This window comes from Tachypleus tridentatus, chromosome 4 (genome assembly GCF_004210375.1).
Source record: "Tachypleus tridentatus isolate NWPU-2018 chromosome 4, ASM421037v1, whole genome shotgun sequence".
In the NCBI taxonomy this organism is placed as follows: Eukaryota; Metazoa; Arthropoda; class Merostomata; order Xiphosura; family Limulidae; genus Tachypleus; species Tachypleus tridentatus.
Window position 1 is genome coordinate 116,356,189 of NC_134828.1, and position 20,136 is coordinate 116,376,324.

The following is a 20,136-nucleotide window of genomic DNA, read 5'->3' on the forward strand; positions in this document are numbered from 1 at the left end:
ATGGAACTTATACTGAGAGGATGGTGGTGGAAGAGATTTCTCATCTATTATTTTTTAGATGACTGATGAAGCTGATACTGAGAGATGCCTCATGTTATATCTTTGTGGTTGATGTTCTATTTCTTTTTTGCCAAGCTTTCAGAGTATCACAAAGCTCCTGAGAAGGACAATTTAATGTACCAAAATGCAGGTAAGGTGGAAACCCAGGACAGTATCCATTAACCATTTATTCACAGATTTCATTAACTGATCAAATTCTACATCTGTGAATGTGGTAAATAATAATGTTTATTATAATTTTGAACTTACTACTTGAATATTGGCAAACTTTCAGTAAATGTTAGAAGTCAGTTGTACATAGAAAACAATATTTGTTATAACTCTTTCACTACAGCCGGGATGTATATATTACAGTGCATTAGAAAATACACAACCCAGCTGTAGTGCATATGTTAATAAGATTTGTCTGTAAATTTCTGAAATCTATTGGGTCAATCTAAGTGAAAGTTGATTTTCATGTTATGAAAGTATCGGATAGCTTGGCCAGATTGGATTTAGAATGAATTTAAATCTCCCAGATACTGTACCACAAGATATATATATATATATATAAATGAAAGCATTGTAGAATGGTCACTATTTAAGTGGACCATGCATTACTAAAGTGGTCAATGGACTCTAGTAATTCAGAAGGTATGACTGTATGTTACATAACTGCACTGCACAACATCAACCTGTTCAACAGCATCAAAATGTTGATGAATTGTTTTTGCTATCTGGTAAGGAAATACCCATTTTGAATTTATCTTTTAACTGTTAGAATGGGGAAAATATTTTGAGTTAAGAAATCAAAGGGTAGTGCCAGTTAATAAACTTTCACATATTTCTAAATATCAGTTTCACCAAAATAAAAATGTCAAGTTAGTCCTAAAGTTGTGGTAAGTTATTTCCTTGGTTCTGTTAAACTATTTCAGGTTAACAGGAAAGGCACAACAACAATGTTATACATGTCACAGCATGCAGTGTCACATTTGTCTGGAAAAAAATCCTACTTTAATACTTGTTATCCCAGAAATTCTGATATGATATTAATGAAAGGCAAAAAACAGAATTTTTAAAAAGGATTTTTATAAACTTTTTCAGCATCAAACTGCTGCAAGATAAAAGTAAACCATACCTAAAACATTCACCTTAAAAACAAATTAAGTGTAATATAGTTCAACACAGTCAAGAAAACATTTTTGACCTCATTGAGTAATTATTTCTTGAAAGATGTTACTAATGTGGTATAAAAACAATTTCACAAAATCTTTTGTTGTTAAAGGGGTAACACTAATGTCTTGACATAGAAAAATGTCAGTTATTTACTCAGATAATCTGAGTATATATAACTATAATAGTTATGTATTTGATTATTCCACTATTGTACTTACTATTCATATCCATAAATTTCTACCAATTGAAAATCTGATAACTATCAAATACAGGGTTAAGGAGTATGTAAAATAACAGTTTACAAACTATACATGAGTTAAAACAAAAGTTTCTTTATTCACAAACACTGTTTCACAAACTAACCAGTTTATGGTTCATGATATACACAACCTGCTAGAGTGGAGTAAAAGTTTCTTATGTCTACTTCAGATGAAAACAGTAAGATCAACAGCTGGGGTAAGAGAGAGATACACTGTTTTCATGTATTAGTGCAAAATCTCACAATCCTCTGTATCCAACATTAGTCCATTTCAAATAAATAAACAATCCTGAAAGAAGCCCCACTTAGCTATTCAAACCCTCTGTATTACTCTTTGAAACGAAGCTAATCTATACAAGGATGCTACACACAACACCTACATGACAGTTTAAATAAATTTGTCATAATATACTCAAACAACATACATTCTTCCATGCTGTGAAATTAGTAGACCTTTCATATATAACATCACAGCTCTCTTTGTGACCCATCTAAAGGTTCTTTCATGCACATGCTTTCACAATGACACTAATTTTGGGAATCTAAATATAGGAAAAATGTGATCAATAAAACCAAACAATTATTCTGAGCCAGAAGGGTTAAAACATGATGAGCCCCAATCCCTGAGTGTATCTGTGCTAGAACATTTGGATAGCATGAACCCACTATTTGGAAAAAAAGGAAAACTAAGTATATTTACAAAGGGGCCTAAATGTGTCCCCGAATCCAAGAACACGAATTTGGCCTAGGGCCATCCATACGGATCCAAAAAGTAAAACCATCTTATAAATCTTGCCTAAATTCACCAGGAAAAGAAATTTCAGGACTGTGCTTGGAAAAAATAGCTGGCCCCATGATGACCTCTTAACTGCTGTTTAAAAACTGACCTCCACAGCCAAAGATGTAAAAAACCTGTAGACTGAGACACAGTTTGTTAAAATGTTATAATATTTGGCACTTCTGAAGTACTAGCAATGGATTAAAATTATAATGTTCAATTAGAATGAAGTTCGAAATGAACCAAACAACAATAAACTAATAAAAATGTACAATCAAAACTTTTAACTATGTATTGATTTTAATATTGCATATTTATTATTTTAACATTATTCACAAGTGCTGATATAAATATTATTAAAAATTACCATGCTTTAATGGTAGCGTTTCAAATCAAGATGTGAAGATTAGGTTCTACAGTATAGATGGAGCCAACTGTGACAGGAGTGTTGTCATATTCTTATTTGCATGCTACAATGCAGCTGAACTACATAGAAACATGGGAGTTTCAAAACTCGTGAGGAATGAAAAACAATCTGTGCATATTGAGGATAGTACTGAGTTAGAAAAGCTATTACGTGAGAAGAGGCAAGATATTATATCAGAATTTATATTATTTACTATGGCATGTTCAAATCTTACTGAAGAAATTAAAAAAAAAAAATAAAGTTGTTTAGTTCATTTATCTTTTTTTGTGCACAAAATGTTACAAATTGTTTGCAGGATTATTTTATTACTCACATGAGGTCCTTATAAGTGAAAATGAAATATGTTACCTGTTTTACTTCCATAAAAAAGTTAAAATGTAAACAGAGTGGCATATTTGTTTCTAAAGCTTAGAAATAATTATACTGATATCAAAAACCTTCATTATTTATCTACCTATCAAGCAAACTGCCATCTCTTAACAGATATATAATTACAATGCAAGATTTCTTGTTTTCTGCACAATAAAAACACTACAAAAGTTAGAGTTAACTTCTATGCCTAGATTTCTTTGTCATTTATCTCTTATAGATGTTTCTGTAAAGTTTAATAGTAATTTATCAAGCTTGTCTTTTGCTAACACATTAGCTTTAAACACACACATTCCACTTCAAAGAATCTTGTTCCACAAGGTTACAAACTCTCGTCGGAGAGCACTGGAAGAAACAAAAACATACAAATGTACATAGTATTATGTTCTCTCATCTGAAAAATTCTGTTAAGCTTCTTGTTATAAAATTGCACATGAGAGTTGAGCAAAATAATAATAATAATAAAGAAATATGCAGTACATATAAATATTACTTCATTTTGAAGTCAATTCTGTTCCATATTGATGAAATGGTAATAACAGTATTAATGTAATTTAAAATGTCTTTTTAATATCAGTGTAACCACAACACTGGTGGAAACTAGGGTAAATTATTAGTTTGACTTGAACAACAGTTAAAATTATGATGCTCTGATAGAAGGATGGGTATTATGATACAGAAGGTCACTAGTTTTGTAAAGAGTCTATTACAAAAATCTCATCTCACCTTCGTTTTTTAACTTCCTGTTCTACCTGCTGTGATTTGTAATATGCCAACTTAATGACAGATTCAGGCATTCCAGCCATACGAGCAACATTCAGGCCAAAACTTCTTTCAGCAGCTCCATCTTCAAGTTTGTACAGAAAGGTCAAACATGAGTGTAGAACTGTTGATTCATCTTTAGAGTTGATATTATCTAAACATAAAAGTAATTTTGTGTGTAAAGTAAAATGAAATGTGTGCCCACTTCTGAATCACAAAAAAATGTGACTAAGGAAAGCTTAGCTGATTTATACATTCATATAAAGCTTAGTTGATGTAATGTAGATGCTATTCACTTTGTCATTTAATTATCTTATTAATCAAATCAACTGTCTTCATCAGTCTGTTTGCATGATATCAACATTTCAACTCATATCTTAACAGTAACTAAATCACTGTGTCCTAAATTAGCACAACTAATTTGATTATAGAAGGTTGAACTTCTTACCAGAAATAAAAAGAGTTTGAATGGACTAATCCTAACTGCAGGGTGTTTATACTATAAATTGTAGTAATATTAATAGTTCATTTCAAAGTAGTGATATCAGATAACTTGCCATCATCTCCAACTATGTAAACCATGTGATGGTTAGTAATGTTTCCTGGATAGCGATCCTGCAGCTCGGTCAACATAAGATAATGAGTAACAAAGAGTGTTAAACATTTCACCTAGAAATGATAAAAAGAAGTTACTATTAACGAAAAATGATTTCTTCTGATGTGACGTATCACTCGCTCAGCTTTAATTATAAAAATTTGACGTGAATTCTGTTTTTAATTTGCATCAAAATCATAACTTCCAATACATCTTCTTATTACCTCATTACACAACTCCTTAATATCAGAGTCAATTACTAGTTACAATATGAGAAGTTACATTCATATGTACAGTTAATTGTACTTATTACTTAGCTAACAAAAAGTAGTTATGTGTCTCCGTTTTTTTTCTTATAGTACAAAAATCATTTGGCATTAGTAGAGTAATTACTGAAATGGATGACTAAGAAAAAGCCAGAATATAGGAAAACAATGTACCTTTTAAATTTAAGCACTTAATACAAAGGGCTACACAACAGTATAATAAAACTTAAAACATATATGCTAAAAATTACTAGTGTTAGACAAATGAAAATCTCTCTCTAAATTCTATACTTACAAGATTTTGTTTGGGTGTTATTATTACTGTGTGATTCCTATTTTTGGAAGATCCTTTTCTGAGTGTTGTTATTACCATGTGATTCCTATTTTTGGCAGATCCTTTTCTGGGTGTTGTTATTACCATGTGATTCCTATTTTTAGCAAAACATTTTCTGGGAGTTGTTATTACCATGTGATTCCTATTTTTGGCAGAACATTTTCTGGGTGTTGTTATTACCATGTGATTCCTATTTTTGGCAAATCCTTTTCTGGGTGTTGTTATTACCATGTGATTCCTATTTTTGGCAAATCCTTTTCTGGGTGTTGTTATTACCATGTGGTTCCTATTTTTGGCAAATCCTTTTCTGGGTGTTGTTATTACCATGTGATTCCTATTTTTGGCAGATCCTTTTCTGGGTGGTTATTACCGTGTGATTCCTATTTTTGGCAGATCCTTTTCTGGGTGTTGTTATTACCATGTAATTCCTATTTTTGGCAGATCCTTTTCTTGTTAATGTATGATTTAATTCTTTTGTAGTTGGTAACCCAGTTTTATCTTACACTGAGATATAAGGATTTAATAACATAACATAACATATGTCTAAATTTTAATTTTATTACTTTAGTTTTTTTCTAGTGATACCATGACTTGAACAATACCTGAATAACTGTTCTCATGGTTATAAGAGTACCATATATCCTAAAATTGAGTCACTTAGATTAAAACTATCACAATTTCATTTATTTCACATCATGTTCTAGTCTTAAACAATCTTTACAAACTAACCTCTCTCAACAAGTATTCCAATGAAGCATAAGCAATGGCTGTTCCATCATAAGTGCTTGTACCCCGTCCTAATTCATCAAGAACAACTAAAGAATGATCTGTAGCATTTTTAAAAATGTCCACAGTTTCTTGCATTTCTACTAAAAATGTACTTTTTCCACGTTCAATGTTATCTGCTGCTCCCATTCTATACAAACACACAAAAAAGTTCCTAAATTAAAAAACAACACAACTTCCACAAATCAAAACATTGTATATTTAGTTTTAATGTATTTATTACATAATAACCTTTAACACACATACAATTACAATTTTTATGCTTCCAAAAATGTAGGTGCACATAGCCTGGTCGCTTTGTGCTATAAAACATCAAACGAACCAACCAACAATCCAAAAATGTAGGTGCACATAGCCTGGTCGCTATAAAACATCAAACGAACCAACCAACAATCCAAAAATGTAGGTGCACATAGCCTGGTCGCTTTGTGCTATAAAACATCAAACCAACCAACCAACAATCCAAAAATGTAGGTGCACATAGCCTAGTCACTTTGTGCTATAAAACATCAAACCAACCAATTAACAATCCAAATGTGTTATCAGAGAAAGAATTAAAACATTTAAATTATGTTTTTATGGTTACTTTTTTGATTTACTAATAAATCTTTCCATTTTTACAATGTGTTGTAACCATTATGAATACTGAAACCCACTGTAAATCAACAGACTCACCACTGTGCCAGTGACGTTGAGAAGATTTACAAGTTGAAAAGTTAGGTTTGGTTTAAACCAGCATTCATATTAACTCTATCACACCCAAATGGGCACACCCTACCCATATGAGAAATTGAATTAAAAACATTATATGAATTTAGCCTACAATGATTATTCTATGAATAAAAAAACTATCAGAGTTGAAACTTACCTGCTAGAGAAGTTTTGATTTTCAGTTTACTTCAGCATTCACTGAATTAAATCAATGGTGTTTGTTGATGTTCTGAACGTTTTCTGAGCATAATTACCATGTAGTTTTGATCTTGTAACTTTATTACTTTCAGTTAATCACAATTTATATCTGCCAATTGTGTTGGTAATTATCTGTATCTCAGCTTTAAGAAGACATAAGCTGATAATTAAACATGCAATGAAAGTTCTTTTTCTGTTCTGTTTAACTGAGTAATCCAATACTGCTTAAAGTTTAGTGAAGATTCATAAACATATAAAGAAAATTAATAAAATATAAGGCTGGTGATATGTTGTAGAATAAAAAAAAACGTTTTGAAAATTTCTGCCACAATTATCAGGTCATCCCATGAGTAATGTCGATTTTTGGAATAGGATAAATTTAAATGCATATTTCTCAGCTAAATGAAATTATTCTCAAAGTCACATAAGTTATAAGGGATGACTTGATAGCATTAAGTGTAAGTCAGTTCAATCCTTTACTAGTTTTTGTTTTATTTATTTTAGAAGCCCTAATTATCATGGAGGTGTCAGAGCAGCACATAAAGCATATAGTGTTTTATGAATTCAGAAAAGGGAAAAGTGTTGCTGAAGCCATGCAAAGCATTCAAGAAGTGTGCGGCAAGGACATTCTGAATGTGAGAAAGTGTCAAAGATGGTTCAGTAAGTTTAGGACTTCAGACTACAGTTTGATCGATGCAGCTCACATTGGTAGCGCTTTTGAGTTTGATAATGACTTGCTTCTAGCAACACGTGAGGAGGATTGTGCTGTAACTGTTGAAGAATTAGTCCATAAACTAAATTCATGTCCTTTCACTGTCCATCGACATTTCCAACAACTCGGTAGAGTTTCAAAGTTGGGAACATGGGTAACACATGAGTTGTCATCTGATAATGAGTAGACATCTGCATGTTCTTCACTCTCGTGAACTTCAAGCTTTGTTTTTGAACTGCCTAGTGCCTGTAAATGAGAAATAGGTACTCTATCAAAATGTTAAGCATCACTGATGGTGTGTTAATGCAAAAGAACCAGCTACACCACAGCCACAAGTGATCCTGCACCCCAAGAAGGTTTTGCTTAGTGTTTGGTGGGATAAAGATGGTGTAATACACTTTGAGGTGTTACAACCAAACCAGATCATCACTGTTGAGAGATATTGTTAGCAACTGGATTAATTGAACACTCCAACCAAAGAAGAAAAATAAACTTTCTTTGGTGAATAGAAAAGGAGTTGTTTTCCACCATGACAATGCACATCCTGACACCAGTAGGATCACTTCCAGAAAAACTGAAGAGCTTGGCTGGGAGAAACTTCCCCATCTCCCTTATGACACCAGTAGGATCACTTCCAGAAAAACTGAAGAGCTTGGCTGGGAGAAACTTCCCCATCTCCCTTATGACACCAGTAGGATCACTTCCAGAAAAACTGAAGAGCTTGGCTGGGAGAAACTTCCCCATCTCCCTTATGACACCAGTAGGATCACTTCCAGAAAAACTGAAGAGCTTGACTGGGAGAAACTTCCCCATCTCCCTTATTCTCGTGATCTTGCTCTTTCAGATTACCATCTAGTCAGAAGCTTGCAACATCATCTGAATGAAAAACAGTTTACTTTCAAGGATGATGTAAAAAATACCCATCATACCTTTTTTGTCTCAAAACCACCTGATTTTATAAGTGTGGTATCAAAAATCTTTTAAGATGTTGGCAGAAAGTGACTGAAATTGATGAAAATTACATAACTGATCAAAGTTGTCATTCAAGTTCTTTTTTCTATCCAGTTAAATCTTAGTGTTACAAACGACATTACTTTTGGGATGACCTGATAGTTCTAATTTATTTGTTAAACCTGGTGAAAATCTTCCTCTACTATTTTATCTTGCTCTTGAATTATCACTGATGTTACAATATGCTAAGAAAGAAAAAATGTTTCAAAGAAGACAGGAAAGGTTCAGTTAAATCATTCTACATATGACCAAATCAAATTTTCTTTCACTGGACAGGTCTTTATGACAGGACCTGTTTACGCTGGACCTTATAGACCAAACTACTTCTTAAACGAACCAGAATGAAATATAAAATATACTACATTTATTAAACAAAAACTCATTAAAAAGTCTGAAATACCAGTGATCATAAATGTAATAAATGTGAAGGCAAATAAAATAGAAAGAGAATAAAATACACACTTTTAAAAGTTTTTAGTTGTTTCTTCAAAAAATTAAATCCTTTTGACATTTCAAAGCTGAAAGTTTGTATGAATATTTTTTTGCCAGAAGCAACATAATCAGCAGAAAGTGCTTCCAATTTCCATCCCTATAGGTTGAAATTTAAGACACTAATTACAATTATTAGTGTCTTAATTTTTTTACTGATGACAAAAAGTACTTTGATATTAGTCTTTCAGAAGTGAGAACAGACATACAAGAATATCTTTTGTTGTAGTGTCTTCTCTTAGATTCATAAACAAAAAAGATGTATCATCAGAAAATTTTTGTCATGATATGAAACAAACAATGTCAAACAAAATGTGATTCAAAATTAAATTTCATGATTTAAAAGTTATTTGGAGGTTTATTTACAGTGCTTTCTAACAGTTATTAGTTACACAATACAGTCAGCAACACTAATTAAACGAGTGTTGAAATCAATAATAAATATATAAAGACAACACTTAACACAAAAATTAACCATGTTTGTCTAATTTTGAATATGTAATTAACTGTGCTTTACATGTTCTTCCCAATTAAGAATTAGGATACTACAAGTCAAAGTTTAGATTGAAAACCACCTGCACAACTGCTAAGCTAGGGCAGAAGCTATCAGAACATTTTATGATTTCAGAAGCACTTATATAACTGAAAACACACACTTAACAACAAATCTGATAAACTGTTTCACTGCTTCCTATTGTATATTTGGTGACTGGTAAAGGTCCAATTATGGAGATACAATGTGCACTTCATACCTAGCATAGAGTGGGCAATCTAGATTAATTCAACACACAACAAGTTGTTGACGTTAATGCCTAAATAAAGAACTTTGTATAAGCTGCAATCAATAACATTTGTTGCCAAATATTTCTCCAATAAACATTGCTAGTTAATAAAGCCTCAAATTAACCATGGCAGTAATTATATAACTTTTGTTTCTTCATACAATAGATAGTATTAATATGAATCTTCTGATATTAAAACAATATACAGTACTAAATTACATTTAAATATACATTTATTTCTCTGGCTAGCACTCTCTAGTAATGAACATTACTCTGAAAAAGTGATGGCTGCATAACAAATAAACAGTGAGTATATTAATGTTAGACCTACAATAGAGATAGAAGAATAAACAGTGAGTATATTAATGTTAAACCTACAGCAGAGTTAGAAGAATAAACAGTGAGTATATTAATGTTAGACCTAAAGTAGAGTTAGATGAATAAACAGTGAGTATATTAATGTTAGATCTACAGTAGAGTTAGATGAATAAACAGTGAGAATATTAATGTTAGACCTAAAGTAGAGTTAGATGAATAAACAGTGAGTATATTAATGTTAGACTTACAGTAGAGATAGAAGAATAAACAGTTAGTATATTAATGTTAGACCTACAGTAGAGTTAGATGAATAAACAGTGAGTATATTAATGTTAGACCTAAAGTAGAGTTAGATGAATAAACAGTGAGTATATTAATGTTAGACTTACAGTAGAGATAGAAGAATAAACAGTTAGTATATTAATGTTAGACCTACAGTAGAGTTAGATGAATAAACAGTGAGTATATTATATATTAATGTTAGACCTACAGTAGAGTTAGAAGAATAAACAGTGAGTATATTAATGTTAGATCTACAGTAGAGTTAGAGTTATAACTAGACAGAAAATGTACATTGGAAATATGAAGTCAGAAATAAACTGTGGTAAAATAAAAAATGTTTAGTCAGTCACAAGGAAACAAAGTTTTTAGATTTTGTTTTTACTTTGGATTAAGTTCTCAACAATATAAGTGTAAAACCTAGCATTTCTTCTTTGAAATTACATTTTTCTTAAAGTGAATGATTTATGGACATTTTTGAAATATGAAGTGGTAACACTTTCGTATCAAATTTAAAAATCTTGTATCAGAAAGGAATTGTGTAATGATTTGCCCCAACCTAGATGATAACATTGAATACATATATGTGTATGTATAATATGAGCCATCACTTAAAATAATACAATAAATTATTTTTTGACATAATGTATAGTGTCTATTCATATAATGCATCACTGTTTGGTAAAATGCTTGCACATACCATAGGCATTTGCATTCATGTTTTCACCTACAAAACTGTTTTTCTCTTACCAAGATAGATAATACAAAAAACAACTGATTTGAATGATACAAATAAAAATTCCATTTACAAAATTCTTTTCCTCGATAGCATAGATTCATGAATTTTCACCTTGTAAATATTCCGTCAACTGGAGAGATGGTCACTGACTCTGCTGGTACATAGGAGCCAATTTGAGCAAGAATCGTTATTAATGCAACTTGTTTGATATATGAGCTCTTTCCACCCATGTTAGGTCCGGTGATGACCATACAACGTTTCTCTGACTTAAGAAAAACCATTTAGTGAAAACTTAATTATTTTACAGCTTAAACTTGAGATCTACATTGCTTTCTTTTATCTACCCTAAAGGGTTTAATTGGTGATGTATCCTCAAATAACATAAACATCTTCAATCAGGGCATAGATTTTTACACCCGATGGGGGATGGGTGGATAATTTTTGAAACCACTTATGTGGACTGTTCAATTTACAAATTGGTAATCTCTGATTATGTGAACCTGAAAGCTGTAAACATGCAGTCACAGAGTAATCTTGTTGCCACGATACTTGCATGTATACTTAGGCCTACTGACTGATACTTACTGATACTGTAACTTGATAAGTTACAAACTATAACTTAAATCGAAAAGCTTAGAAGCATGCCTATATTAAAGATGTACATTTCAGCTACTGAAAAAGCCTACATCTAGGCCTAATTATGTAATTCGATTGGTAAAAACATGAGAATCACAAGAACAAACACACAATTTGTAGGCCTGTGATGCAATAAAACAATTCAAGAGACCAAACTGTAGGAGGGGATGATTGTATGCACCATACCCCCACCTAAAATGAAGGGGAAGATGTATACCCTCCATCTCCCCCAGGATCTACACCCCTGACTTCAAAGTTTTGTTAATACATTACAATTATCTCAAAACCTGATCAGTCACATTTTCTACAAACAACAGAAATAGATCTTCTATCACATCTATGTTAATATATTATATCTAAATTTTCTTTGTTTTAAAAAATAAAAATGTGATTGAAATGGTACAAAAATGTGCTCACTAGATAATAAACATTATCTATTATACAATGACTAACTGAACTTTGAACTATAATACAGTACTGTGTTTCATTTCATAGATTACAAAATCCAAAAGTTCTAAGAAACTCTCAAGACTAACATTGTTTGAAACTATAAGAATGACTATGTGATTGAATATCTTACTATCTTAGTTGATCTGTAAAAGATCAAAATGGTGTCTTGTAAAAATGATACATATATACAAACATATAAATGAATCAGAAAACTTCATAACATAGTTGATTTGTTCACTGAATTTGTCAGAATTTGATTTGTCAGAAAACAACAGAAAAATAACTGAATACACATGGTGAATTTATTAAATTTTAATAATTTCACACAAAGACAAAACTACCTTGAAGGAAGAAAATACCAAAACTATTTACTTTATTATTCTGCTTACATTTTTTTATAAAGCTAATAATCTAGAAGTCTAACTTTTATCAACATTTTTGGTAGAGTATGTGTGTTTGTGTGGTGTGGTGTGTGTGTGTGATGTGGTGTGTGATTTCACACAACAGTAAAATGCTATTTAACTCTTGCATCAAAATTGAACAGTAGAAATACTACACATGTAATTTTACACTTACATTCAGAAAGGTGTCATTTGGAACATACTGTCCTTCACCAGATAAAAGCTTTTCAATTATTGGGTGACGACCATCAACAATCTTTAGTTCTTGGTGAAAATTATCTACTAAATCAGGCCTGCAATGAAAACAACAAATACTGGAGTTATCCTAAACTTTCAAGTTTTGTTATTCACTATTTTAATGTAAGACAATTTTAATACAAGGTGACAAATTATTAGTCTCAAATGTACATTAAGATACATTATTAGCATACTTGCAGTACTTTTCTTGTTTAGCAAATTCTGCTAAGCTGAGGAAGCAGTCTAAGGTGGCCAAGTTCAATACTGCTTTCTTAAATCGGTAGAAGTTAGTGTTGAAGTCACTAAGTGAGAGAACAGTAACGTAAGTTACAAAGATTGTTTAAAAATAACCTTTCAACATGAATCTTACTAAACCTTATTTTTTGAAGTTATAAAAGCTCATAAATATTAATATTGCAAAAAACATTAAAATGAATGAACTGTTAACATAGTTTTTGCTTTATCAAATATAATAAACAGAATCTGTTTAATGATAATACATATCAATACTTTAAAAATTATCTATACTTTTCAGCAATCACACACCTCAGTTACTCGTCACAGAGAACAATCACACACCTCAGTTACTTTCGTCACAGAGAACAATCACACACCTCAGTTACTCGTCACAGAGAACAATCACACACCTCAGTTACTCGTCACAGAGAACAATCACACACCTCAGTTACTGCGTCACAGAGAACAATCACACACCTCAGTTACTCGTCACAGAGAACAATCACACACCTCAGTTACTCGTCACAGAGAACAATCACACACCTCAGTTACTCGTCACAGAGAACAATCACACACCTCAGTTACTCGTCACAGAGAACAATCACACACCTCAGTTACTGCGTCACAGAGAACAATCACACACCTCAGTTACTGTCACAGAGAACAATCACACACCTCAGTTACTCGTCACAGAACAATCACACACCTCAGTTACTAGTCACAGAGAACAATCACACACCTCAGTTACTAGTCACAGAGAACAATCACACACCTCAGTTACTAGTCACAGAGAATCAATCACACCTCAGTTACTCGTCACAGACAACAATCACACACCTCAGTTACTCGTCACAGACAGCAATCACACACCTCAGTTACTCGTCACAGAGAGCAATCACACACCTCAGTTACTCGTCACAGAGAGCAATCACATGCTCTGAATTATCTTATCTCACTTTTCTAATTTTGTGTGCATCATTATTCATAAGCATGAATAGACTGACTAGAGGTAAGACAGCTACTGAACAGCACTTATTAATAACTAAAATAAATCCTAGGATTCACTGTTCAAGTACAGTAATCACGTAGTCATGTCTGGCCAACATCATATGGTATACAGAATCAAAGAAATATAATTGTTCATTTTCAACAAAATTAGTTTTGCTTCACTGAATTTTTAAAGGCAAGCACAATTTATTCAGTTATTGTTATTTCTACTCTTTAGTGATATCTTAGTAAGAAAAATAACAGCCCTGTATGTCATCTTGAAACTAACACTCGCACAGACAAAAAACGTTAATGTAGAAATAAAAACTTTGTAATGTAGGTTATCGTTAAATAATTGTTAGTAGTACTAAGAATCCATCCCAGTCTGTAGAAACCTTTACTTTTTTAATAAAGTAAATTTTATGAAACTCCAGAAGTTACTATTTTCTATTTTTCATCCATAATTCATAACATACTTCACTAAAGTTCATTAAAATAATGATGAGAACACGTCATACTTATGTCATACATATTTGTTTTAATTAAATATATATTTTATCAACTATGCTACTAAAATAACAAAGTTTGCTATAGAAATGAAGGAAATGGATTTTGTGATTTCTTATTTCAATGTAAAAGAAAAAAGAAAAACATTATTCTATGTCTATATAGTTCTTACAAAACATGGTCCAGTAAACCATTAAGTTCATTTTGTTCTAGCTGCCATTTTACATAGAAACACTACCTGTTTTACCCATTGAATATATTTCTTCAATGCTGTATGTTGTACACAATACACATGACAGCAGTGTCCTTCACTGGTAGGACACATATTCTCTAAATGTCATAATCTCCTCCACATTGAATTAGAATGAAATGTCACAGTAGGTAGTACCAGTTCCCCAATAAGGAAAAACATTAACACTACCATATGAAACCTCAAGTAAACTGGACCATGGATGGAAAATATGCAAGTCAATCCACAAGTCTGGTAAATGGTGACTGTCCAGTTTCCAATGTTAACATGTGGTTTGTGTCTCTGAATAAATATATTTCTGTAGCACATCTTATCCAGCATCTTTATATTTTAGTTTATCACTTAGTAACTTAAGAAATTTAGCATCACTTTGAACTTACTCTGCTGAACCTTATATTATAAAGCAGACTTACCTAATACTCTCTGAAGAAATCAGCTTAAACTGAAAATACTAGAAATTATGAACATTAGGCTTACATAGAATAGAATAATATTGCAACATTGAAATGTTTTTATGCTGTATACACACACGTGTAGCAACTAAAATAATGAAGATTGACAACAAAAGTAGGCAGTGGTTGGGTTAATGGCAGTTACATACTATTCCACAAGATTAAGTCTTACAAACATAGAGCACATAACTGAACACAGAAGTCAGTTGTCTGCTGTGACATGTATTTTATACACATATGATGTTCAAAAAACACATAGTATCAAGAATGATAGAGATGAAATAAAACCCTATAACTTCATTTAATACGTATGGCATTAATATCAATAGAGATACATACCTTAAAAACTGGAGCCATGCCTGATAGCAGTCAAATTTCAGCTGTTCTCGAACTTGTTGTAACTGGTTTAGTAAAGATTCTACTGCTGGAGACCGGAATCTTGAAACTTGTTTAGATCCTGAAATGAGACCAATTATTTTTGTTCTCTCTTAACTTTTACAAACTTTATTACCAGTTAACTATCTCTATGATATTTGATTTGTAAATGATAATTCTTATAATGAGTACAACATTACTGATGATTTAATCAAAAACAGTCACTGCTAGCTGCTACATATATATAGTTGAATAACATTTATTATTGATTTTAATTAATTAAATCAGGATTCACAAATACACTGACTAGTCATTATAAACATTTCAGCTAGTTCACACTAAAACATTTCTTCAAGTAGTCAATTATATAAATAGCATATCTACAACTACTATTTGTGGCATTGTCCTAGGCCTAGTACTGAGAAAAACTGTACTGTTTGCACTAAATATAGAGAACACAGTATAACTGACATATTATTACACCATTCTTTACTTTTACTTTCAAGTTCTTACAATTATCATTTGGAACATGCTTTATAATGATATTGGTCTGTAATCTGTACAACAAGGTGCTGAGAGGTGATAAGGGTCTGGAATCTGTATGACAAGGTGTCAAGAGGTGATAACAGTCTGGAACCTATATGACAAGGTGTCGAGAGGTGATAATGGTCTGTAATTTGAATGAAAAGGTGCCAATAGTTTAGAATCTGTACGACAAGGTGCCAAAAGGTGATAATAGTTTAGAATCTGTACGACAAGGTGCCAAAAGGTGATAATAGTTTAGAATCTGTACAACAAGGTGCTGAGAGGTGATAACAGTCTGGAATCTGTATGACAAAGTTCTGAGAGGTGATAACAGTCTGCAACCTATATGACAAGGTGTCGAGAGGTGATAATAGTCTGGAATCTGTATGACAAAGTGCTGAGAGGTGATAACAGTCTGGAATCTGTATGACAAAGTGCTGAGGGGTGATAACAGTCTGGAATCTGTATGACAAAGTGCTGAGAGGTGATAACAGTCAGGAATCTGTATGACAAAGTGCTGAGAGGTGATAACAGTCAGGAATCTGTATGATAAAGTGCTGAGAGGTGATAACAGTCTGGAATCTGTATGACAAGATGCTGAGAGGTGATAACAGTCAGGAACCTGTATGACAAGGTGTCGAGAGGTGATAACAGTCTGGAATCTGTATGACAAGGTGCTGAGAGGTGATAACAGTCAGGAATCTGTATGACAAAGTGCTGAGAGGTGATAAGAGTCTGGAATCTGTATGACAAAGTGCTGAGAGGTGATAACAGTCAGGAATCTGTATGACAAAGTGCTGAGAGGTGATAACAGTCAGGAATTTGTATGACAAGGTGCTGAGAGGTGATAACAGTCTGGAATCTATATGACAAGGTGCTGAGAGGTGATAACAGTCTCAAATCTATATGACAAAGTGCTGAGGGGTGATAACAGTCTCAAATCTATATGACAAAGTGCTGAGGGGTGATAACAGTCAGGAATCTGTATGACAAAGTGCTGAGGGGTGATAACAGTCAGGAATCTGTATGACAAGGTGCTGAGAGGTGATAACAGTCTGGAATCTGTATGACAAGGTGCTGAGAGGTGATAACAGTCAGGAATCTGTATGACAAAGTGCTGACAGGTGATAACAGTCTGGAATCTGTATGACAAAGTGCTGAGAGGTGACAACAGTCTGGAATCTGTATGACAAAGTGCTGAGGGGTGATAACAGTCCAGAATCTGTATGATAAAGTGCTGAGAGGTGATAACATTCAGGAATCTGTATGACAAAGTGCTGAGAGGTGATAACAGTCTGGAATCTGTATGACAAAGTGCTGAGAGGTGATAACAGTCTGGAATCTGTATGACAAAGTGCTGAGAGGTGATAACAGTCAGGAATCTGTATGACAAAGTGCTGAGAGGTGATAACAGTCTGGAATCTGTATGACAAAGTGCTGAGAGGTGATAACAGTCAGGAATCTGTATGACAAAGTGCTGAGAGGTGATAACAGTCAGGAATCTGTATGACAAAGTGCTGAGAGGTGATAACAGTCTGGAATCTGTATGACAAAGTGCTGAGAGGTGATAACAGTCTGGAATCTGTATGACAAAGTGGTGAGAGGTGAAAACAGTCTGGAATCTGTATGACAAAGTGCTGGGGGGTGATAACAGTCAGGAATCTGTATGACAAAGTGCTGAGAGGTGATAACAGTCTGGAATCTGTATGACAAAGTGCTGAGGGGTGATAACAGTCTGGAATCTGTATGACAAAGTGCTGAGAGGTGACAATAGTGTGGAATCTGTATGACAAAGTGCTGAGAGGTGATAACAGTCTGGAATCTGTATGACAAAGTGCTGAGAGGTGATAACAGTCTGGAATCTGTATGACAAAGTGCTGAGAGGTGATAACAGTCTGGAATCTGTATGACAAAGTGCTGAGGGGTGATAACAGTCTGGAATCTGTATGACAAAGTTCTGAGAGGTGATAACAGTCTGGAATCTGTATGACAAAATGCTGAGAGGTGATAACAGTCTGGAATCTGTATGACAAAGTGCTGAGAGGTGATAACAGTCTGGAATCTGTATGACAAAGTGCTGAGAGGTGATAACAGTCTGGAATCTGTATGACAAAGTGCTGAGAGGTGATAACAGTCTGGAATCTGTATGACAAAGTGCTGAGAGGTGATAACAGTCAGGAATCTGTATGACAAAGTGCTGAGAGGTGATAACAGTCTGGAATCTGTATGACAAAGTGCTGAGAGGTGATAACAGTCAGGAATCTGTATGACAAAGTGCTGAGAGGTGATAACAGTCAGGAATCTGTATGACAAAGTGCTGAGAGGTGATAACAGTCTGGAATCTGTATGACAAAGTGCTGAGAGGTGATAACAGTCTGGAATCTGTATGACAAAGTGCTGAGAGGTGAAAACAGTCTGGAATCTGTATGACAAAGTGCTGAGGGGTGATAACAGTCAGGAATCTGTATGACAAAGTGCTGAGAGGTGATAACAGTCTGGAATCTGTATGACAAAGTGCTGAGAGGTGACAACAGTCTGGAATCTGTATGACAAAGTGCTGAGGGGTGATAACAGTCTGGAATCTGTATGACAAGGTGCTGAGAGGTGATAACAGTCAGGAATCTGTATGACAAAGTGCTGAGAGGTGATAACAGTCTGGAATCTGTATGACAAAGTGCTGAGGGGTGATAACAGTCTGGAATCTGTATGACAAAGTGCTGAGGGGTGATAACAGTCTGGAATCTGTATGACAAAGTGCTGAGAGGTGACAATAGTGTGGAATCTGTATGACAAAGTGCTGAGAGGTGATAACAGTCTGGAATCTGTATGACAAAGTGCTGAGGGGTGATAACAGTCTGGAATCTGTATGACAAAGTGCTGAGAGGTGACAACAGTCTGGAATCTGTATGACAAAGTGCTGAGAGGTGATAACAGTCAGGAATCTGTATGACAAAGTGCTGAGAGGTGATAACAGTCAGGAATCTGTATGACAAAGTGCTGAGAGGTGATAACAGTCTGGAATCTGCATGACAAAGTGCTGAGAGGTGATAACAGTCTGGAATCTGTATGACAAAGTGCTGAGGGGTGATAACAGTCTGGAATCTGTATGACAAAGTTCTGAGAGGTGATAACAGTCTGGAATCTGTATGACAAAGTGCTGAGAGGTGATAACAGTCTGGAATCTGTATGACAAAGTGCTGAGAGGTGATAACAGTCTGGAATCTGTATGACAAGGTGCTGAGAGGTGATAACAGTCTGGAATCTGTATGACAAAGTGCTGAGAGGTGATAACAGTCAGGAATCTGTATGACAAAGTGCTGAGAGGTGATAACAGTCTGGAATCTGTATGACAAAGTGCTGAGAGGTGATAACAGTCTGGAATCTGTATGAGAAAGTGCTGAGAGGTGATAACAGTCTGGAATCTGTATGACAAAGTGCTGAGAGGTGATAACAGTCTGGAATCTGTATGACAAAGTGCTGAGGGGTGATAACAGTCTGGAATCTGTATGACAAAGTGCTGAGAGGTGATAACAGTCTGGAATCTGTATGACAAAATGCTGAGAGGTGATAACAGTCTGGAATCTGTATGACAAAGTGCTGAGAGGTGATAACAGTCTGGAATCTGTATGACAAAGTGCTGAGGGGTGATAACAGTCAGGAATCTGTATGACAAAGTGCTGAGGGGTGATAACAGTCTGGAATCTGTATGACAAGGTGCTGAGAGGTGATAACAGTCTGGAATCTGTATGACAAAATGCTGAGAGGTGATAACAGTCTGGAATCTGTATGACAAGGTGCTGAGAGGTGATAACAGTCTGGAATCTGTATGACAAAGTGCTGAGAGGTGATAACAGTCTGGAATCTGTATGACAAGGTGCTGAGAGGTGATAACAGTCTGGAATCTGTATGACAAAGTGCTGAGAGGTGATAACAGTCTGGAATCTGTATGACAAAGTGCTGAGGGGTGATAACAGTCAGGAATCTGTATGACAAAGTGCTGAGGGGTGATAACAGTCTGGAATCTGTATGACAAAGTGCTGAGAGGTGAT

General features: G+C 33.9%; 1 protein-coding gene across 1 annotated transcript in view; it reads right to left on the reverse strand.

Annotated features, from left to right (window-relative positions):
• Nucleotides 1–1,531: 1,531 nt before the first annotated feature.
• The window catches only part of LOC143248204 (DNA mismatch repair protein Msh3-like), a 48,929-nt gene continuing 30,324 nt past the window's right edge, over nt 1,532–20,136 (reverse strand). The window contains exons 7-14 of the mRNA XM_076496637.1: nt 15,527–15,644; nt 12,949–13,056; nt 12,693–12,810; nt 11,142–11,296; nt 5,735–5,921; nt 4,368–4,479; nt 3,775–3,964; nt 1,532–3,393 (exon numbers count right to left, since the gene is read on the reverse strand). Coding sequence (XP_076352752.1) covers nt 3,348–3,393; nt 3,775–3,964; nt 4,368–4,479; nt 5,735–5,921; nt 11,142–11,296; nt 12,693–12,810; nt 12,949–13,056; nt 15,527–15,644 — 1,034 coding nt within the window. The 3' untranslated portion in view covers nt 1,532–3,347. The remainder of the gene's footprint in view (nt 3,394–3,774; nt 3,965–4,367; nt 4,480–5,734; nt 5,922–11,141; nt 11,297–12,692; nt 12,811–12,948; nt 13,057–15,526; nt 15,645–20,136) is intronic.